Below are 16,749 nucleotides of genomic sequence, written 5' to 3' on the forward strand. Positions count from 1 at the left end.
ATATCTCAGGCTTTTATCTATCTGCTTGGTGAGTATTTTGAAACAGTTTCTTCCCAGGAAGGTAGAAAGATTCTACACAAGTAAATAGATAGTTTTCATTGATTACCTCTGTTATGTTGGCCAGCTTCATGTTGTGCTTCCATTTTCAAATTTCAGTTACTCTTTTTATTATTGTGTTTGAAGAAGATGAAAGGAAAAGATTAGCATTTTTCAAAGATTAGCATTTATGTTGAGACCAGCATTTGATTATAGAGAATTAATAGTTCTGAATGGTTTACATACATAAAAATGGGGTTCTACAGTAGTGCAGTGTTTTCGGTTATCCCTTTTAATCTTTAATTATAGCCATGTTTATTAAGCTTATTGTAATTTGATTTAAAACTAATACAATTTATTTATTTGCTATTTATGTTAGCTACTTTCTGAAATTTGGCCTGAAAAGTGCAAGCTACGAAGCTGTACTTTTTTGCTTTCCTGTTGCTGATTAGAATGGTAATCGCAGATTGTTGTTGTTATAAACAAAATAGCTTCCAGCTAATATGCTTGATTTGTCAACAATGAATTTTGTAGCAGAGTTGTATCCTCAGAAAGTAAGTCTGAAAAATGTGGGTGCTGATAATTCAAAAGTATTTGAAACCTACTGCATTTGGGATGGGGAGAGAGGGAACTGATTTTCTTTTTTGTTAAAGCAGAACAGTGCTGGAAATATTTTGCTGGGTTATTGCATGCACAATTTTTGTTTGGTTTTATAAAGGACAGAGAAACTCAAATTTCCAGTCTAAAGGATGTTCAGTAGCAGGTAGCAAGACTGCTGTGTTGGACATCCACATTTATCTTTAAATGTTAGAATATAACTGATTGATAGGAAATCTAGTTACACTGGGAGTCATGGCTGACTTAAATGTCTAACACACTGTTCTCTCTTTTCCTTTCTTTTTTTTCTTTTTTTTCTTTTTTTTCTTTTTTTTCTTTTTTTTCTTTTTTTTCTTTTTTTTCTTTTTTTTCTTTTTTTTCTTTTTTTTCTTTTTTTTCTTTTTTTTCTTTTTTTCTTTTTTTTCTTTTTTTTCTTTTTTTTCTTTTTTTTCTTTTTTTCTTTTTTTTCTTTTTTTTCTTTTTTTTCTTTCTTTTTTTGTCCCCCCTTTTCTCCCCTCCCCTCCCCCCCCCCCCCCCCGTTTCCTTAAGGATTTGCAGCACTTGCAGCAGCTTCAGCAACAGAATCTCAACCTGCAACAGTTTGTGTTGGTGCATCCAACAACCAACTTGCAGCCAGCACAGTTCATCATCTCTCAAACACCGCAGGGGCAGCAGGGTAAGTGGTTCTTGCCAGGAAAGAAAATTGTACATAGCTTTTTAGAGCAGAAGGTGAAACCGAGGTGGTTGATACACCTTCACTAGCTGTTGATATTCAATAGAAGAATTAACAGTGTTGTGATTAGGAGACTTGAAGGGGACACCTCCTTTCTGGATGTCAGACGCAAAATGCTAAAACTGTCTTGTGGTTTAGCCTGGCAGGTAGCTAAACACCACACAATCACTTGCTTACTTCCCCTTACTGCTGTGGGATGTGGGAGAGGCTTTATGAGGCGGGGGGGGGGGGGGGAGAAGAAGTAAAATTTGTGGGTTGAGATAAAGACAGTTAAATAGGACAGAAACAGAAGGCATGATGATGGTGACAATAAAAAAACTAGAACATACAAAACAAGTGATGCACAGTGCAGTTGCTTACCACCTGCTGACTGGTACCCAGCCAGTTCCTGGGCAGTAGCCCCTAGTCAGCTTTCCCCCTAGTTTATATACTGAGCATTATGTCACACGGTGTGGGATATTACTTTGGCCAGTTTAGGTCAGCTGTCCCGGCTATGTCTCCTCCCAGCTTCTTGTGTCCTCCAGCCTACTTGCTGATGGGGTGGCATGAGAATCTGAGAAGTCCTTGACTTAGTGTAAGCACTGCTTAGCAACAACTAAAACATCAACATTATTCCCAGACTAAAGCCAAAACTCAGCACTGTACCAGCTACTAGGAAGAAAAATAACTATGCCAGCCAAAACAAAGACATGCTGGAAAAAGATGACAAAGACAAGAGTCCATGTGGGAGACTAGAAAAGTCCTTAAGCCTAAGGAGGGTATAGTGAATTTTGTCATGAACTGAAATAATAATTGCACCTTGAGAAAAGAGCTAGAAGGCTTGATTTTTTTTTTTTTTATAACTCCTCCTGGAAATATTATTTTAGTGGTAAACTGGGTATGTCTTACATGCTAAAGGCAAACCAAGGCAGTGGTAGATAATACTGTGCCCAACCGGTTAAGATGTTGTACAGTAACTTTGCTCTAAGTACTAATGCATTCATGTTGCAATAAATCAGAGTGCTGATTGCACCCCATTCGTTGATGTCCACAGAAAACTGCATTTAGCCATGGTCTCTTACACTGATATACAGAAATGGTCTTCCCCCCACCCTTTCTTTTCTGTATGAACTCAGTTGTTCAGGTCTGGTAATCCAAAGATTCTTTCTCAGAAGGCAAATCCTGTTATGCTTGAAGAGTCCTCCAGAGCCTGGCTGTCCTATAAAGCAGCTCTTTGCACTTCATTTTCTTCTTTTGATTTTTTCATGCATCATTCCTTCTTATATACTATGAATTGGATAGAACTGGCTTTCCATTGTGCTGAATCCCTCACACTGTCTGAATGCTCTCACATTTGGATAAAGCGTTAGTCAAAATTAATTTTTTTAAAAATAGGACGTAATTTAGGAGAGCTTTTATACCAGCACTGGTAGAAAGTAGCTAAAAGGCTATTTATGGAAGCATCTAGTGATGTACTAGTTTCTTAAAAAGAAGCAGAACTTACAAGCTTAACATATACTTCTAGAAGGTTTCAAACTTAACCAAAATTTAGTTCAAGGATTCTTTAAAATAGGCAATTTTCTTTTTCTTTTTTAAGGAAACAGCAACAAAAAAACCATTGTTTTGAAAAACTTACTGGTTTTCTAAAAAATATCTACATTTTTCAGCTAACCTGCTGGTTTTCTAAAACGTCTCTGAAGATGGTTCACAAAAAAGGAAACTAACAGAAGCAATTATATTAATCTCTCAAAATGAATTGCCTTCATTATAGAAAAGAAGGAAAGCTATTTGTTTGTTTGCTTTAAAAAAATCTATTGAAGTAGAATAACTACCAGAGAGGTTTTCATAGTGCCTTTTTGAAGGACCATCTCTGAAAATGATTTCTTCACTGCAGTTTAAGACCTGCATGTTGCTGTTGTCAGTGATGCAGTGTGTGTAGAAACACCATTTTTTTACTGGTAATGTGCAGCCTGGACAACTGAATAGCTCAAAAATGTTGGAAGATTTATATTCTGACCATAGGCCATTAGTGTGTGACAATCTTCTGAACTGAAATGCTTGAATGGATCCAATTTTCTTCATGAGCACTCAATGATAAAGCAACATGTATGTCATAATATCCCTTATATCACTTTTTGGTATGGCTTTGTGCAGTATTTCATGGTTATTGTTAGAAGATCTCAAACAGTATGTTATTATTTACGAGAAAAATTGAGAAAGTGTGTATTTTTATTTTGTTGTTTGCTGTTGCAGCTGGCTTTTCCATGTTTTTCTTGTCCTATTAGTCCTACTTGTACATTAGTGAACTTCATAAAATAATAATATTTTTGAATGAAGTAGCATAGAGCTTTCTTTAAAACCAGTGTCATTGAGGGATTTTTTGCTGCCTCATTGGTACTGCATATGGCTTTATATATATGTATGTATGCATTTAATAACTAATGAAAAGTCAGGTTTATTTATGGATTATCTGTTCTGGAAGAAATCCTTTTTTCTTTTTTTTTTTTCTGGAAGAAAGCTTTACAGACTACGTATTTTGTACATGCCAATAATGTAAATTGAGAAATACGGTTTTTAATACAGAGAATAGTTGAGGGAAATGAAGAATGTTATCTCTAAGCAAGATTGTAGAAAAAATGTAAACATTAGGTAGAGAGAAGCTTCTTTTACTTGAAGAGGTGATGGTGTGCAAAGTAATGCAATCATCAGCAATCATATTGAGATTCTTGGAAGGGGTTGAATGTCTGGCTTAGATCCAACTTCTGAAAAAAGAAATCATAAAATTCAACACCTAAAATACTGTTCAACAATGAGGATGTTATTCTGCTATCTTTCTTCAACACACATAGCTCACAGCAGCATATGTGAAATTCTCCCTTTAAATGCACTGTCGTATGTCTGGTGTAGTCATCTTTTCCACATGATTTCTGGTTATTCTCTGGCTGAGGTGAAACAAATTGTGAAGTTCCTGGTTTTCATGTTTGGTAGTAGGTAACATCATAACTGAAGGAATTGTTTCAAGACTCAGCAGATATGCAGAAGATTGAACAGAAATAGAAATTTGGAACAATTTCTTATTCAGAGCAATCCTTGTCCACATATTATTGCTAAGGTCACAGGCAGGAATGTAGCACCTTGTACGGTACTTATACATCTTTTATCTGCTCTCCTATCTAATAGATCTGTCTCTAGAATAATTAATTCAACATCCTTTACTACAATTATAGCTGTTTCTTAAAAATACTACCCTCATCAAATGACCATTTGCCTTTCTACTCAGAAGATATTGCCAGTAAAAATCATATAGGTAAAATCTGAATGGAGAAGGGAAATCGTGCTTCATTTCATTTAAATTAATCTTGCAAATAGAAGTTAAGATATGAGAAAAGAATGCATCATTGTAAAGGAGATTTGGAATCAGTACTTATAAAGAAAGTATCCAAAAAGGCAAACGTGGAAGGCAAGCTACTAAGTAGCTTTAAACATTGAAACTGGGCCTACCTATTCTCAATTTATTCCTGTTTATTATTAAAACCCTTGTTTATGATGTTATTGTAAAAATACCTGGGAAGATGTTGGCAGGCCAAATCCAGTGCTGTTCACTTCTTTCATACTTGTCAAACAGACTTTGAGACTTCACTTGTATCATTGAAAAACCCGAATCAAACACATTTTTAAAATGAAATAACGAATGTTAAACATTGGTACCTACCCTGCTGGCCTCTGGTACCATAAATCAGAGTGCAGCTTCCTCAGCCAGTGTCAGGATGGAGGAAAATGCCTGAAGTTTCCTGTATTTCTTCTCAGATGCATCAAATTTGTAATGGACAAGCATTCATCTCATCTAAGATTGTGCACCTGTACTGCCCTTACAGGACTCTTCCTCATTTTGTTAATAATATGCTGTGAACCAGGTGAAAGTGCTTAGGTCTCCTCAATATGCAGATGAGGAGACCCAGGATTTCATTGTCATTAGGAGACTCTTGATGACAGCATATTTGCTGACACAGCAGTTGAATAAAATCTAGCTGAGTCTGCACATAAGAGGAGAGAGCTTGAAGTGGAATAAGGAAGAACTTGGGAGAAGTAATTTAAATGTTAACGTTTCCCCATGTGCTATAAATACCCATTACCAAGATCTGAATTAAATCCTCTAATATTTCCTGTCCTCTTTGAAATCGAGTCTGCTTCTAACCATCTGAACAGCATCAATGGGTAAAAATTCTGACTTTTCATTGAAGTAGTGTGGCAGCACCTTTGCATGGATCACTGAAATGATACTCTGCAAAACCACAGTGCAGCAGCTTCAGCACATTGCGTCATGTTCCTGAGCCTATCTTAAAGGGTACCTGGATGCAGCGAAAAGTGCAGCAGCAGCATGCGGCAGCTTAACATCTCGGTGGAACAGATTTGTAGGAATGGATAGGTTAGTACTTTCTCTCTTGTGTTGGATCCCAATATAATTCCAACTACTAGTCCCTATTTTGGAAGATCTGGATTTGATAAAATGGTGTCATGGTTTAAGCCAGTCGGCAACTCAGCCACTCACTTTCTACTCCCCCCCTGCCTTCCCCTCTCCCAGAGGGGTGGGAAGGAGAATCGAAAGAATGTAACTCCCATGGGTTGAGATAAGAACAGTGCAGTAACTAAGGTATAACACAAACCACTACTGCTACCACTAATAATAATAATGATAAGAGAAATAATAAGGGAAGAGAATATGGTACCACCTGCCGAAAAATGAGCCCAACCGAACAGAGAGTGCCCTTTCGGATAACTCCCAGTACATCCTGAACATGACGTGCTGTGGTATGGAATACCTCTTTGGCTAGTTTGGGTCAGGTGTCCTGTCCCTGCTTCCTCCCGGCTTCCCCTCCCTGGCAGACCATGAGACTCACAAAGGCCTTGGTCAGACTAAGCATTCTGACCAGTAACTGAAAACATCAGTGTTATCAGTACTGTCCCCAGGCCGAAAATCAAAAACACAGCGCTGCACCAGCTACTAAGAAGGAGAAAAAGTGACTGCTACTGCTGAACCCAGGACAAATGGAGTACACCAAAGTGCCCAGAAGGTTCTTTGCATCAACAGTGATAAACAAAGTTAATACACATAGGACTGTATGTAGCATGTAGTATGACAGCCTTCCTTCTTTCCTTTCAGTTGTTTCCAGTTAATCAAGTTATGACATTTTAATGGCTTTGTCTTGCAAGCTACCTTCCAGGATATGTCTGTGAGAAGATGAACGGCTTTGGCAAAGAATAAGCAGACAGGTTTTTTTTAGATTTAAAAAAAAAAAATAAATAAATCACTCTTTGGAGGGATCAGATAAGAATGAATTATGTATCATGCTTCTGGGCCAACTTTTTAAAAATTACGCTGAAAAAAATCTGCATTTGCATGTTTGTTTTATCTTTTGTTTAATTTTAGTAAGAGCTAAACTCCAGATTAGTCTGTTGGCTGGCAGGAAGAGTTTTTTGCCTTGGACCAGAAAAATATTCTTGTAGACATTACAGGAAGAGTCCTGGATGATGGTAGATGCATTTACTTTAGCTATTAAAAAAACCCAACCAAACCTCCAAAACATCTAAAGCATCATACCTTTGTGTAAATCCTTATCTCCTCCATTCTTTTAGAGCATCACATAGGTGATACATGTGGCATATTTAGTGCAATAATACTACTGGACTCTTAGAACGCAAAGGAGAGGGCTAGAAAAACTACCTCTGTAAATGTAAGTATACAAGTACAATTTTAAAAAGATACATAGCTTGGAAGGGACCTGTAGAGGTCATGTAGTATTTCTTGAAGCAGGTCCAATTACAGCGGAGTGCTTAGGGCCTTGGCCAGTTTATTTTGAACATCACCAAGTGTAGAGATTCTGCAGCCTCTTCAAGTATCTACCCCAATAGCTGACCACTCTCATGATTAAAATAAAATAGAAAAGTTTCCATATGTCTACTTGTAGTTTTCCATGTTCCAACTCATCTCTTGCATCTCAGTACTGTGCACCCTCAAAAAAAGCCCATTTCTGTCTCTGAGGACAGAAATAGGATCTAACCTATTTTTTTCATAAGGCTGAACAACTCAGCTTACTTACCTATTCCTTATATGTTTGTTCCAGCCTATTAGCCACCCTTGTGGGCCTTGAATGTATAAAATCCAGGATATCATTGTGTCTTGTACATGGAAACCAAAAGCTGAACACACTACTCTAGATGCAGTCTTGCTAGTGCCAAACAGAGGGCAAGAATTGCAGCCCTTAACCTGCTGGTTGCACTCTTGTGGACAGAGCCCAGGATGTGATTGTTGACTGTCCTTATTGTAAGGAGACACTGCTGGCTCATGCTCATCTTACTGACCTCCAGGACACGCAGATCTATTTTCTGTGAAACTGCTTTCTAACCACCTAGTGTACACCCTGTTTTGCTATACAGGCTTATTCCAGTCCTCATCCACGATGTTGCATTTTCTTGCACTGATCCTTATGAGTTTCCATTTGTATAGCCTCTCTAGACCCTGACTTCTGGTTTATTGATCATTTTCCCTGTATTTAGTATTATCCACAAACTCTCTGAGAGTGTATTTTGTCCCATCAGCTTTACTGGTTATAAAGATATTAATATCTATTATATTAATAGATATTAATTATTATCATCAGTACTGTTAAACAGTATTGATGGCAGTGTCAAGTTCCTAAGGAAACTGCAAAGTGTGAAACACCAGTATCTCAGCAGTTTCCTAAAAGGTGCAGTTTTGGACTTAAACTGTATTTAAAAGGCTGTGCTATGTGCCCTGTAAGTGAAGTCACTGAAGTCTTCCTGAGTGGAAGTGGGGACCAGTAGTTTCTTCACAGAAAAACAGCACCCCAAAGATGAAGGTTAGGCAAGTCATGTTTGCAAAGAACAGAAATGCATGGAAGCCAACAAGAGTCCGAAGCACGAGCATGAAAAGTGTCTGAAAAGATTGTAAACCAGTGGAAGAGATGCATGCTTTGCTGAAACAGTTCTGTTCCCCATGCCCTGATTATTACTTCAGTCAGCTGCAGGTTGACCTAACTTGTTCTTCGGTTTTTGCCCAAGAAATCTTGTATCAGTATCTCTTAAATAGGATAAATTGATGTAAAACCTGAGTAGATTAAACACATTCAGAATATCTTATACTGTCCCTCAGTGCTAATTACTTCAGAGGGAGAATAAACTGAGGAAAAATGTAGTCATCTTGTCTTCTCCAGCAAAAGTGTTATTGCCAGAAAAACATCCTCTGGGATTTCTTTGAGGACAAAAAATCCCAAAAGGACAGTCCTAATGACTCTGACTACAGTCATAAGACCAGTCAGTTAACGTGTGATCTGTGGTGTAACTGATGCAGTAGAGGTCAAATGTGGTCACTGTCAGCTGCTTATTTTTTGTTTTATTGTTGGTTGGCCACTCTACAGTATCAGTGTAATGGGTTGCTCCTTTCTATTCAATTTATCAGTTAAAATTCACTGTCATTAAATGAAGGTCAAAACCTTTTCACTTGGGGATGATTGTTCACTAATTAATATTTAGATTGGGGCAGCTGAAGTCATCTTTCAAGTGAAAAAATATTTGTGCTGTAAAAAGCACTGCGTAGTAGGGAGCTGTCTTCAAAGTTCCTTAAGGTGCTCCTTTCCCTCGCTGTGGCTTTTCAAAAACACAGGTGAAACGTGTTGATTATGTGATGCAAAGCAAATTTACATAGATGTCTATACTGTGCTATTATGTTGCATGAACATCTGGCTTTATTCTGTGGATCTTGACATTTGATAGCAATGCATTCTAGTTAAAATACATGTTTAACAGTTTGTTTAAAAAAATAATAACAATATTACTGTCAGAAGACAATTCTGTAGTTGTGTATCGCTCATTGAGGATACATTTTCTTCTTTCTACCCCTGGTAGTCCCTCTTTTCATGTCTCCTATGGCCTTAACCTCGCATAAAATATCCAGTTTCTCACTTGGTATTTATCAAGTCCTAAATTCCTGTGTCTCCTACCTGTGTTCTACTAAGACGTAGCTGGTTGGGAGTGGTGTGTTCTGGTTGATCAGGCAGCTGATGAGCCAGAACAGCTCATGTCAAATTCAAATTACAGAATTTAAGTGGAACGTAGTTTGTGTTCCGTCCTCTGAGTGCCTGTAGTGTCCATCCATTGTTGTGCCATCGTTCTCTCCTGGTTTTAGGAACTTGGTATATTGAAGATGTCTACTAAGCATAGGTTTAATTAGTCAGCTTCTTAAATTAATAAGGGGAAGTTGATAGTCATAGCCAGGAGTTACCTAAAGAATACCAGTAATATTTTTAACAATAAAATTGAGGGAATTGACTAACTAGGTATATTTTTGTCAAGATCCTTACACCTTAAAAATATATAAATTCTAATTTTAGAATTAAAAAAATTAATCAGCTTATGGTTAAAATATATAGATGCAAGCTTATATCTTAATTTCCTGAGAAATTTAATAAACCCTACAAATAGTGGACTGCAAGAGAATTTATTTTTAGAACAACAGCAATTGATGGTTGCGTCAGTCCCAACTGTTCTTTAATGTTGTCACTTTTCCATAATAGCACAGGTTTTCATACGTTCAATGTAATGTTTATTCTATTTGTGCAGTTTAAACAGTGTTCAGTATCTTACCTAAGCTTTAAGTTCTGATTACATTTCCAAAAGATTTCTTCTTTATTTCAGCCAGGAAATGGTTATCTGGGCTTTTTTGGTCTTGTGGCATGGTCTTATGCTTACATTTGCCAGGGAAAGTTGCCTTCTTGTTCGGCAGATTGCATGGGGTAATATGGAGAGGGAGAAGGGTGATCAAGGAGCCAAATTTGTAGTTTTGATTAGCATTTGGTTGTTGGATTTGATCTGATTAGTGTTCAGTTGTTTATTTTTATATGGCTCCCAAATTCTTGGTCAACTCTTTGTTACAGGAAGAGGTTTACCCCAAATCTGTAAGCTGAAAGAAGCAATAAATGATTCCTGAACACAGAACTGGGATAACCTAGATCATTGCAAACTCTTTCTGCAGGAGAGACTGGTGCAAGCTTCTCTTTTTTACCCTTCCATAAATGCCAAGGGATTTTGGACAGAAAAGTCCAAAGTCTGAAGTCTGTGCAGGGATGAAATGAAGGCTTGCATCTCAAATTTTTGTAACTTTCCATTATTTGGCAAGAGCCTTGTTTTATCTCATTTCATGTTTTAGTCTTTTAAAATGACAAATCCAGCCCACCCTTTTCGTTTTCCAGGTCTCCTGCAAGCGCAGAATCTTTTAACGCAACTACCTCAGCAAAGCCAAGCCAACCTCCTGCAGTCTCAGCCAAGCATCACCCTTGCCTCGCAGGTCAGGCTTATTTCTACAGTTTATAAGTTGCTTTGAGGTGATTTAACTATTGCAAATGAATGGACCCTTTGTAATAGTTACCAGAGTAGGTATTGCAGCTGTAATAGTGTTTGTCTTGCCAGATTGATTCAGTGTTGAACTGAAGTATCAGTGACTTCTGGGGTTTTTTATGTTTTAGTAGTGTCCACCCTAATGTGCCTCTTTTCATGCATTTAAGGTTCTAAATTTTTACTTTTAGCTGAAAATTTCCATGATTGATATCTTGAGTTAATGGCTCTAGAGCATCATTTGATTTCTTTTAAGACTTTTTGAACGATCTACAAATTTGTGAAATTCAGAAGAGGAAGGAATGGGCTACCTAAAAAGCCCATAAAGAGGATTACTTTACAAGTATCTTTCTTTCTAGAAATTTCAGTGGTAATCTACCTTTATTGTAGCACAGTTGTTTTGCTATTATTGCTAAGTCATTGCCAGTCTTCCTAGTTACTTTCTGTGAAAGTGAGGAGATTGTTAAAAATACATTAAAATATTCTGCTATATTTTAATGTTAAAATATTAAAGCTCTATAATTAAGCTTTCAGACTGCAAGAAAAGCAATTTTAAGGTTGCGTGTGCCTGCAAATTTAGTTTTGCTTCACTCTGAGTTTTACTGTGCAGTTTAGTTATGTGACTGCATGCTGTTTTGCAAATACCATGTATGGTATTTTCCTGCCAACTTTGTTACATGTAAGAATTTTTTAGTCTGTAATAAGATGCCTATCAACATCTTAGAAAACTTCATTTTCTATTATACTACCTATAGTATTTTTCATGCACCATGTGGAAAATGGAATTTGTCTCACCTCTGTAGTTCATACCTCAGTTAGCAGCCTGACTCCCTACTAAAGATTACACTTGGATTAAAAAAAAAGTATCAAAAGTACAAAGAGAAAATAAATTGTCTAAAGGGGGTGAAGTCAGTAAAGACATGTTGCAGTAATTACCCACTATGTTTCATGTAAATTAAAAAATAGTAAAAATCTTTAGTGTGTGACATATATATCTACAATCCTAGAAGATCATATATGATCACATTATTTGTCAAGAAATAGAATTATAGATCCTGACCTCCCTCTGCCATCTGCTGTGCGCTGCAAAATACTGTATTAATCCAGAAGAAAAACAACGTAAGGATCAGTGTAAAGACTTAACTAAATGTAGGCCGTTTCTTTTAGAACAGCCATTTCTGGACCCTTGCGTAGACTTTGCATAGTACTGTAATATTGTGTAGACTTGAGGCTGTTCTTATTTGCCCTGAAGGAGTCTGTAGTTTCAGAACTGGGCATAGCACATAAAAGCATGAAGTCACCTTTGCTTAAGAGCCACAGCTGAACTGAGTAGAATTTTGCTAGAGTAGATGATTTGTCTCTGCATCTCATTTCCTCTGTGGCATGGAAGAAGGTAGAGTTATGCACTCAAAATGCATTTCTGATGTTCCTGTTGCACATAAAGCCTGAACTATGCAATACCAGATACTATTTTGTCCACATGTGAATATTTTCTATGCTGCTCATTTTTTTTTCAGATTCTTATTATTGTTGCATAGTAAAATACGCTGTTGTGCCTGTGTTCAGGAATAGTGAACCTCATGTGGACTTACTGGAAAATTAGCCTTTTATGTAGGAACAAAATGTGACCTAAAAGGAATTATTTTATGAAGGTTACCTTTAATTACTTTCTTGTATCACCAGTACATTCATCCTTACAGTTGCAAATATCCACAGAAGGGTTAGACATAGTTTTTTCTTACTGGAAGAGATGAGTCAGTCACAAGAGATGGCATTCAAGGAAACTTGCCATCTTTGCTGCACCTTGTATGTGCTCCTTGTTCCAAGACTAAAGAGGAAGCTTGAATCTTTTGGGCTGATGACAATCTGCCACTTCACACAAGCAGTAAATTCAATTTTTAAATTATTAAAAGGGGATGAATGCCAAGCTGTCTGTAAATGATAGAACTATATTAAGTAAGAGCATTCAGCCTTTCTTTTGAGCAGCTTCTACAGCAAGTAAAAGTTGTTGGTTATCTGCTGCATTGAGCATCTCTTCTTTAATAGATGCTGACAGAGCTCTTAAAAGGCTGTCATATTAATGCAGTTTTCTGAATTGTAATTGTTCATTCTTGAGAGGAATCTAAATAAATTGCAGGAACTTTCAGATTGCTGGAAATGTCAGATTCATTGATCTTTCTCACAGAAATCTCATCTTTTTTTTAATTGGATTTTTGCTGATTATTCTTTTAAGTCTGATTTTCATCTTTTCCTTGCTATCTTAATAGCCAGCAACCCCAACACGCACAATAGCAGCGACCCCCATTCAGCCACTTCCACAGAGCCAGTCAACACCAAAGCGAATTGACACTCCCAGCTTGGAGGAGCCCAGTGACCTTGAGGAGCTTGAGCAGTTTGCCAAGACTTTCAAACAAAGACGGATCAAACTTGGATTCACTCAGGTGAGACTGTGTAACTTAGTCCCTGCCAGTGTGGAATCTGAGGTCTCATCTTTCAAGTCTGGAGGGAAGACTACAATTCCACCTTTTCCTAGGAGAACCTTCTTAAATAGGGTTATACTCTGGCTTTTGTGTAGGGGATTTCTAAGAAATAAGAGAAAAAGCCATACATCCATCTTCTTCCCTGTTGGTTTGAAAGCATAGCCATTTTCCCAGCAGGTACATGTATTTACCAGTGCCAGATGTCATTGCATGTGCACTATTCATTCTATAGGATGCAAAATGAATGGGCAAAGCACTTTAAAGCTGTCTTCAGAAGTACAAAGTTCCAGAAATCATACAGCACAATTAACTGCTCTGTGTTTTTAAAAAGTATATCATAACTGTGCAGTTGCTTTGAATGTCAGAGGGTTTTTATTTCTCAAGCTCATTTTTCTATTAAACATCAATGATTTCTGTATTAAATGCTTTTGCTAAGGTTCCTAAACAAAACCTGAAAGGACTGTCACCTTTAAAGTTCGCTTCTCACAGAGGTGAACTGGAGTTGCGGTTTATTTTGGTTTATTTAAAAGCTCAGAAATATCCACAGAGCAGGAGAAAAGTAATCTTGAATGTCGTGAAAATGGTTGTATGAGAAGTACAATTAAAAGTACAAAGTGAATTTATATGTCCTGTTAGTCTGTTGAAGGGAAATGCTGCTTGGATCCAGGGGTCCTTTCTTATTAATATAAAAATGATTCCCCCCCCCCCCTCCCAATTAAAATATATGTCCAGGTAAACAATTAATTTTGGCAGGAGTTTGTGGTAAGCATAGGCGTGTTTTTGCTAGAAGAAATAGCTTGCAAAAATCAAAGTAGGTATTTAAAAGTCTGAGCTCAGAGCAGTCAATTCAACATACGTGATTTGTTCTCCAGAATAAGTAAATCTACTCTAGCTGAAAGTATGTGCTGAAGTCAGATTTATTTTTCTGGCAAAGTCCTAAATGTTTTAAAAATCAGGGTTCATAATGAAAGTTCCTGGTAGCATCTTAATTATAACTGAAAACCAGAATGTTCGTAGTAAAATGGAGTTTGCCGGCATGTGTGCCTCCTTCCCTCCCTTCTTTCCACTAGAGGGAGGCACAGAAGTACAAGTGATGGACACACACAAAGGCTAGAATAGAGCAGAGCAGAATAGAGTAAAATACAAAAGTTTCCCTATACCCTGACTGAGGAGGTTCATGTAGATCTTTAGTTATGTTTAATATGCCTTGCTGTGAGATGATTATGAAAGCTCAACTAGACTTTTAAATTAGGGGTTAACCCTACTTTATCGACCCTGTTGTGAATTTTCATCATGAGGAAAAATGAACACAAATGCTCAGGCTTACATTTCAGTATTTACTTTTGAGCTTAAAAAAAATAGAATCTTGAGAAAGTGATAAAATTGCATTTGAGTATTCCTATCCTGCTCTGAGTTTGTATGTGTATAATTAGGCAGTTCAAATTTTCTACCTAATTGTATAATTGGATGATAATTAGAGACCCCTATTACTTTGGTTTCCTATAGGTGAATAAATAGACTGCCTTTCAGAGGATAAAAGAAATTTATTTCCCGTGGTACTGTAAGCATTCTCAGACTCACGCCACCCCTGCCTTTCAAAAATAATTGTGAGATTTAGTTTGCATTGAAAATTAATAGCTTACTACATTATGCCTTGTGAACAATGTAACAGGTTTTGAATTTCTGCAGTTCTGTCTCTTCTCCTGCCCTGAAAAGTGGATGATGGATTTAAATCCTTTTGTTTAATTGTTTTCCATGTTTGACATAGAGACACAATGAGCATACTGCACCTTAGCGTTATTGCAGGTATGTGACTAATTGGTCAGTACAGATTCAAGCTATGTGAGCAAATCACAGAATCACAGAATATTAGGAATTGGAAGGGACCTCAAAAGATCATCTAGTCCAATCCCCCTGCCAGAGCAGGAACACCTAGATGAGGTTACACAGGAAGGCGTCCAGGCGGGTTTTGAATGTCTCCAGAGAAGGAGACTCCACAACCCCCTGGGCAGCCTGTTCCAGTGTTCCATTACCCTCACTGAGAAGAAGTTTCTTCCCAAATTTAAGTGGAACCTCTTGTGTTCCAGTTTGAGCCCACTACCCCTTGTCCTACCATTGGTTGTCACCGAGAAGAGCCTGGCTCCATCCTCGTGACACTCACTCTTTATATATTTATAAACATTAATGAGGTCACCCCTCAGTCTCCTCTTTTCCAAACTATAGAGACCCAGCTCCATCAGCCTTTCCTCATAAGGGAGATGTTCCACTCCCTTAATCATCTTTGTTGCCCTGCGTTGGACTCTCTCCAGCAGTTCCCTGTTCTTCTTGAACTGAAGGGGCCAGAACTGGACACAATATTCCAGATGTGGTCTCACCAGGGCAGAGTAGAGAGGAAGGAGAACCTCTCTCGACCTACTGACCACCCCCCTTCTAATACACCCCAGGATGCCATTGGCCTTCCTGGCCACAAGGGCACAGTGCTGGCTCATGGTCATCCTCCTATCCACCAGGACCCCCAGGTCCCTTTCCTCTTCACTGCTCACTAATAGGTTATTCCCCAACCTGTACTGGAACCTGGGGTTGTTCGTACCCAGATGTAACACTCTACACTTCCCTTTGTTATATTTCATCACATTTTTCACAGCCCAACTCTCCAGCCTGTCCAGGTCTTGCTGGATGGCATGTTTTAGACTATGTTAGTTTTATTCTTTTAAAGGTGTTATTACCTCTGCTAGTCTGTCTGAGCTTCTTGACAGACCAGTACACAAACAGTAGTGTAGCTTATAACCAGTTTCAGTTCAGTACCAAAGCTTCATTCAACCTACAGAGTAGATCAGGTATGTATACAGTGCCTTCATCCTCTGTCTTATCCATCCTTTCAGTCACCCACCGCAATTTATAAAATTCTCTCCCCAGTATGTAAGTTCCTTTGCTTACAGCTGAAATGCTGCCACCTTTTGGCACTGAAAACTATTGACAAAGAAATGGTTAACTGTCCATTTTAAATCAGACAGCAGATGTTAGTAAGAACAACATAAATACCAGAATTAAATTTAGTTGTGGGACTGTAGCACATTTCATAACTCTTTCCTGCCAAGACGTAAATCAATTTATCTCTGAAATGGTTTACGTAGCCAAGTTTTCTTCTTCATAAACCCAGTAAAGTATTCGTGTTACTTCTCTTGGAATGATTTATGAGTTTTAAAATGCATATGGGTAGAGGTATACATGTGATTTTCCATGTGTTTCATATGGTTGAAGGGCATGCAAACCAATTGTTCTGCTCCTCTTCTAGGAAGGAAATATTTTCTTTACACAACCTGCACAATTTACTAAGGTTACCAAAGGCTGTTTTCTTCCTCGCTTGTATGTGGCTACTCTACATGCTGTTAGTATACTTGTATCAAGCTGTGGTTGTGGATCTGACCTAAAAGGAAAGAAAGCAAGCTTTACACACAATCCAGCTAACCCATTTGCAGTTAAACTCCACTATTACGCTCAAGCTTTTCAGTCTCT

General features: G+C 37.8%; 1 protein-coding gene across 7 annotated transcripts in view; it reads left to right on the forward strand.

Annotated features, from left to right (window-relative positions):
• Positions 1-16,749, forward strand: part of POU2F1 (POU class 2 homeobox 1) — a 132,442-nt gene that overhangs the window by 91,613 nt on the left and 24,080 nt on the right. For 5 of the 7 annotated variants that reach the window (XM_080614358.1, XM_080614361.1, XM_080614363.1 and 2 more), the window contains 3 exons: positions 1,183-1,309; positions 10,612-10,706; positions 13,021-13,194. In XM_080614358.1, the coding sequence (XP_080470484.1) occupies positions 1,183-1,309; positions 10,612-10,706; positions 13,021-13,194 (396 nt within the window). The remainder of the gene's footprint in view (positions 1-1,182; positions 1,310-10,611; positions 10,707-13,020; positions 13,195-16,749) is intronic. The other 2 variants (XM_080614359.1, XM_080614364.1) reach the window with 1 other exon arrangement.

The sequence above is a fragment of the Psittacula echo genome (genome assembly GCF_963264785.1).
Source record: "Psittacula echo genome assembly, chromosome: 3".
NCBI lineage: Eukaryota > Metazoa > Chordata > Aves > Psittaciformes > Psittacidae > Psittacula > Psittacula echo.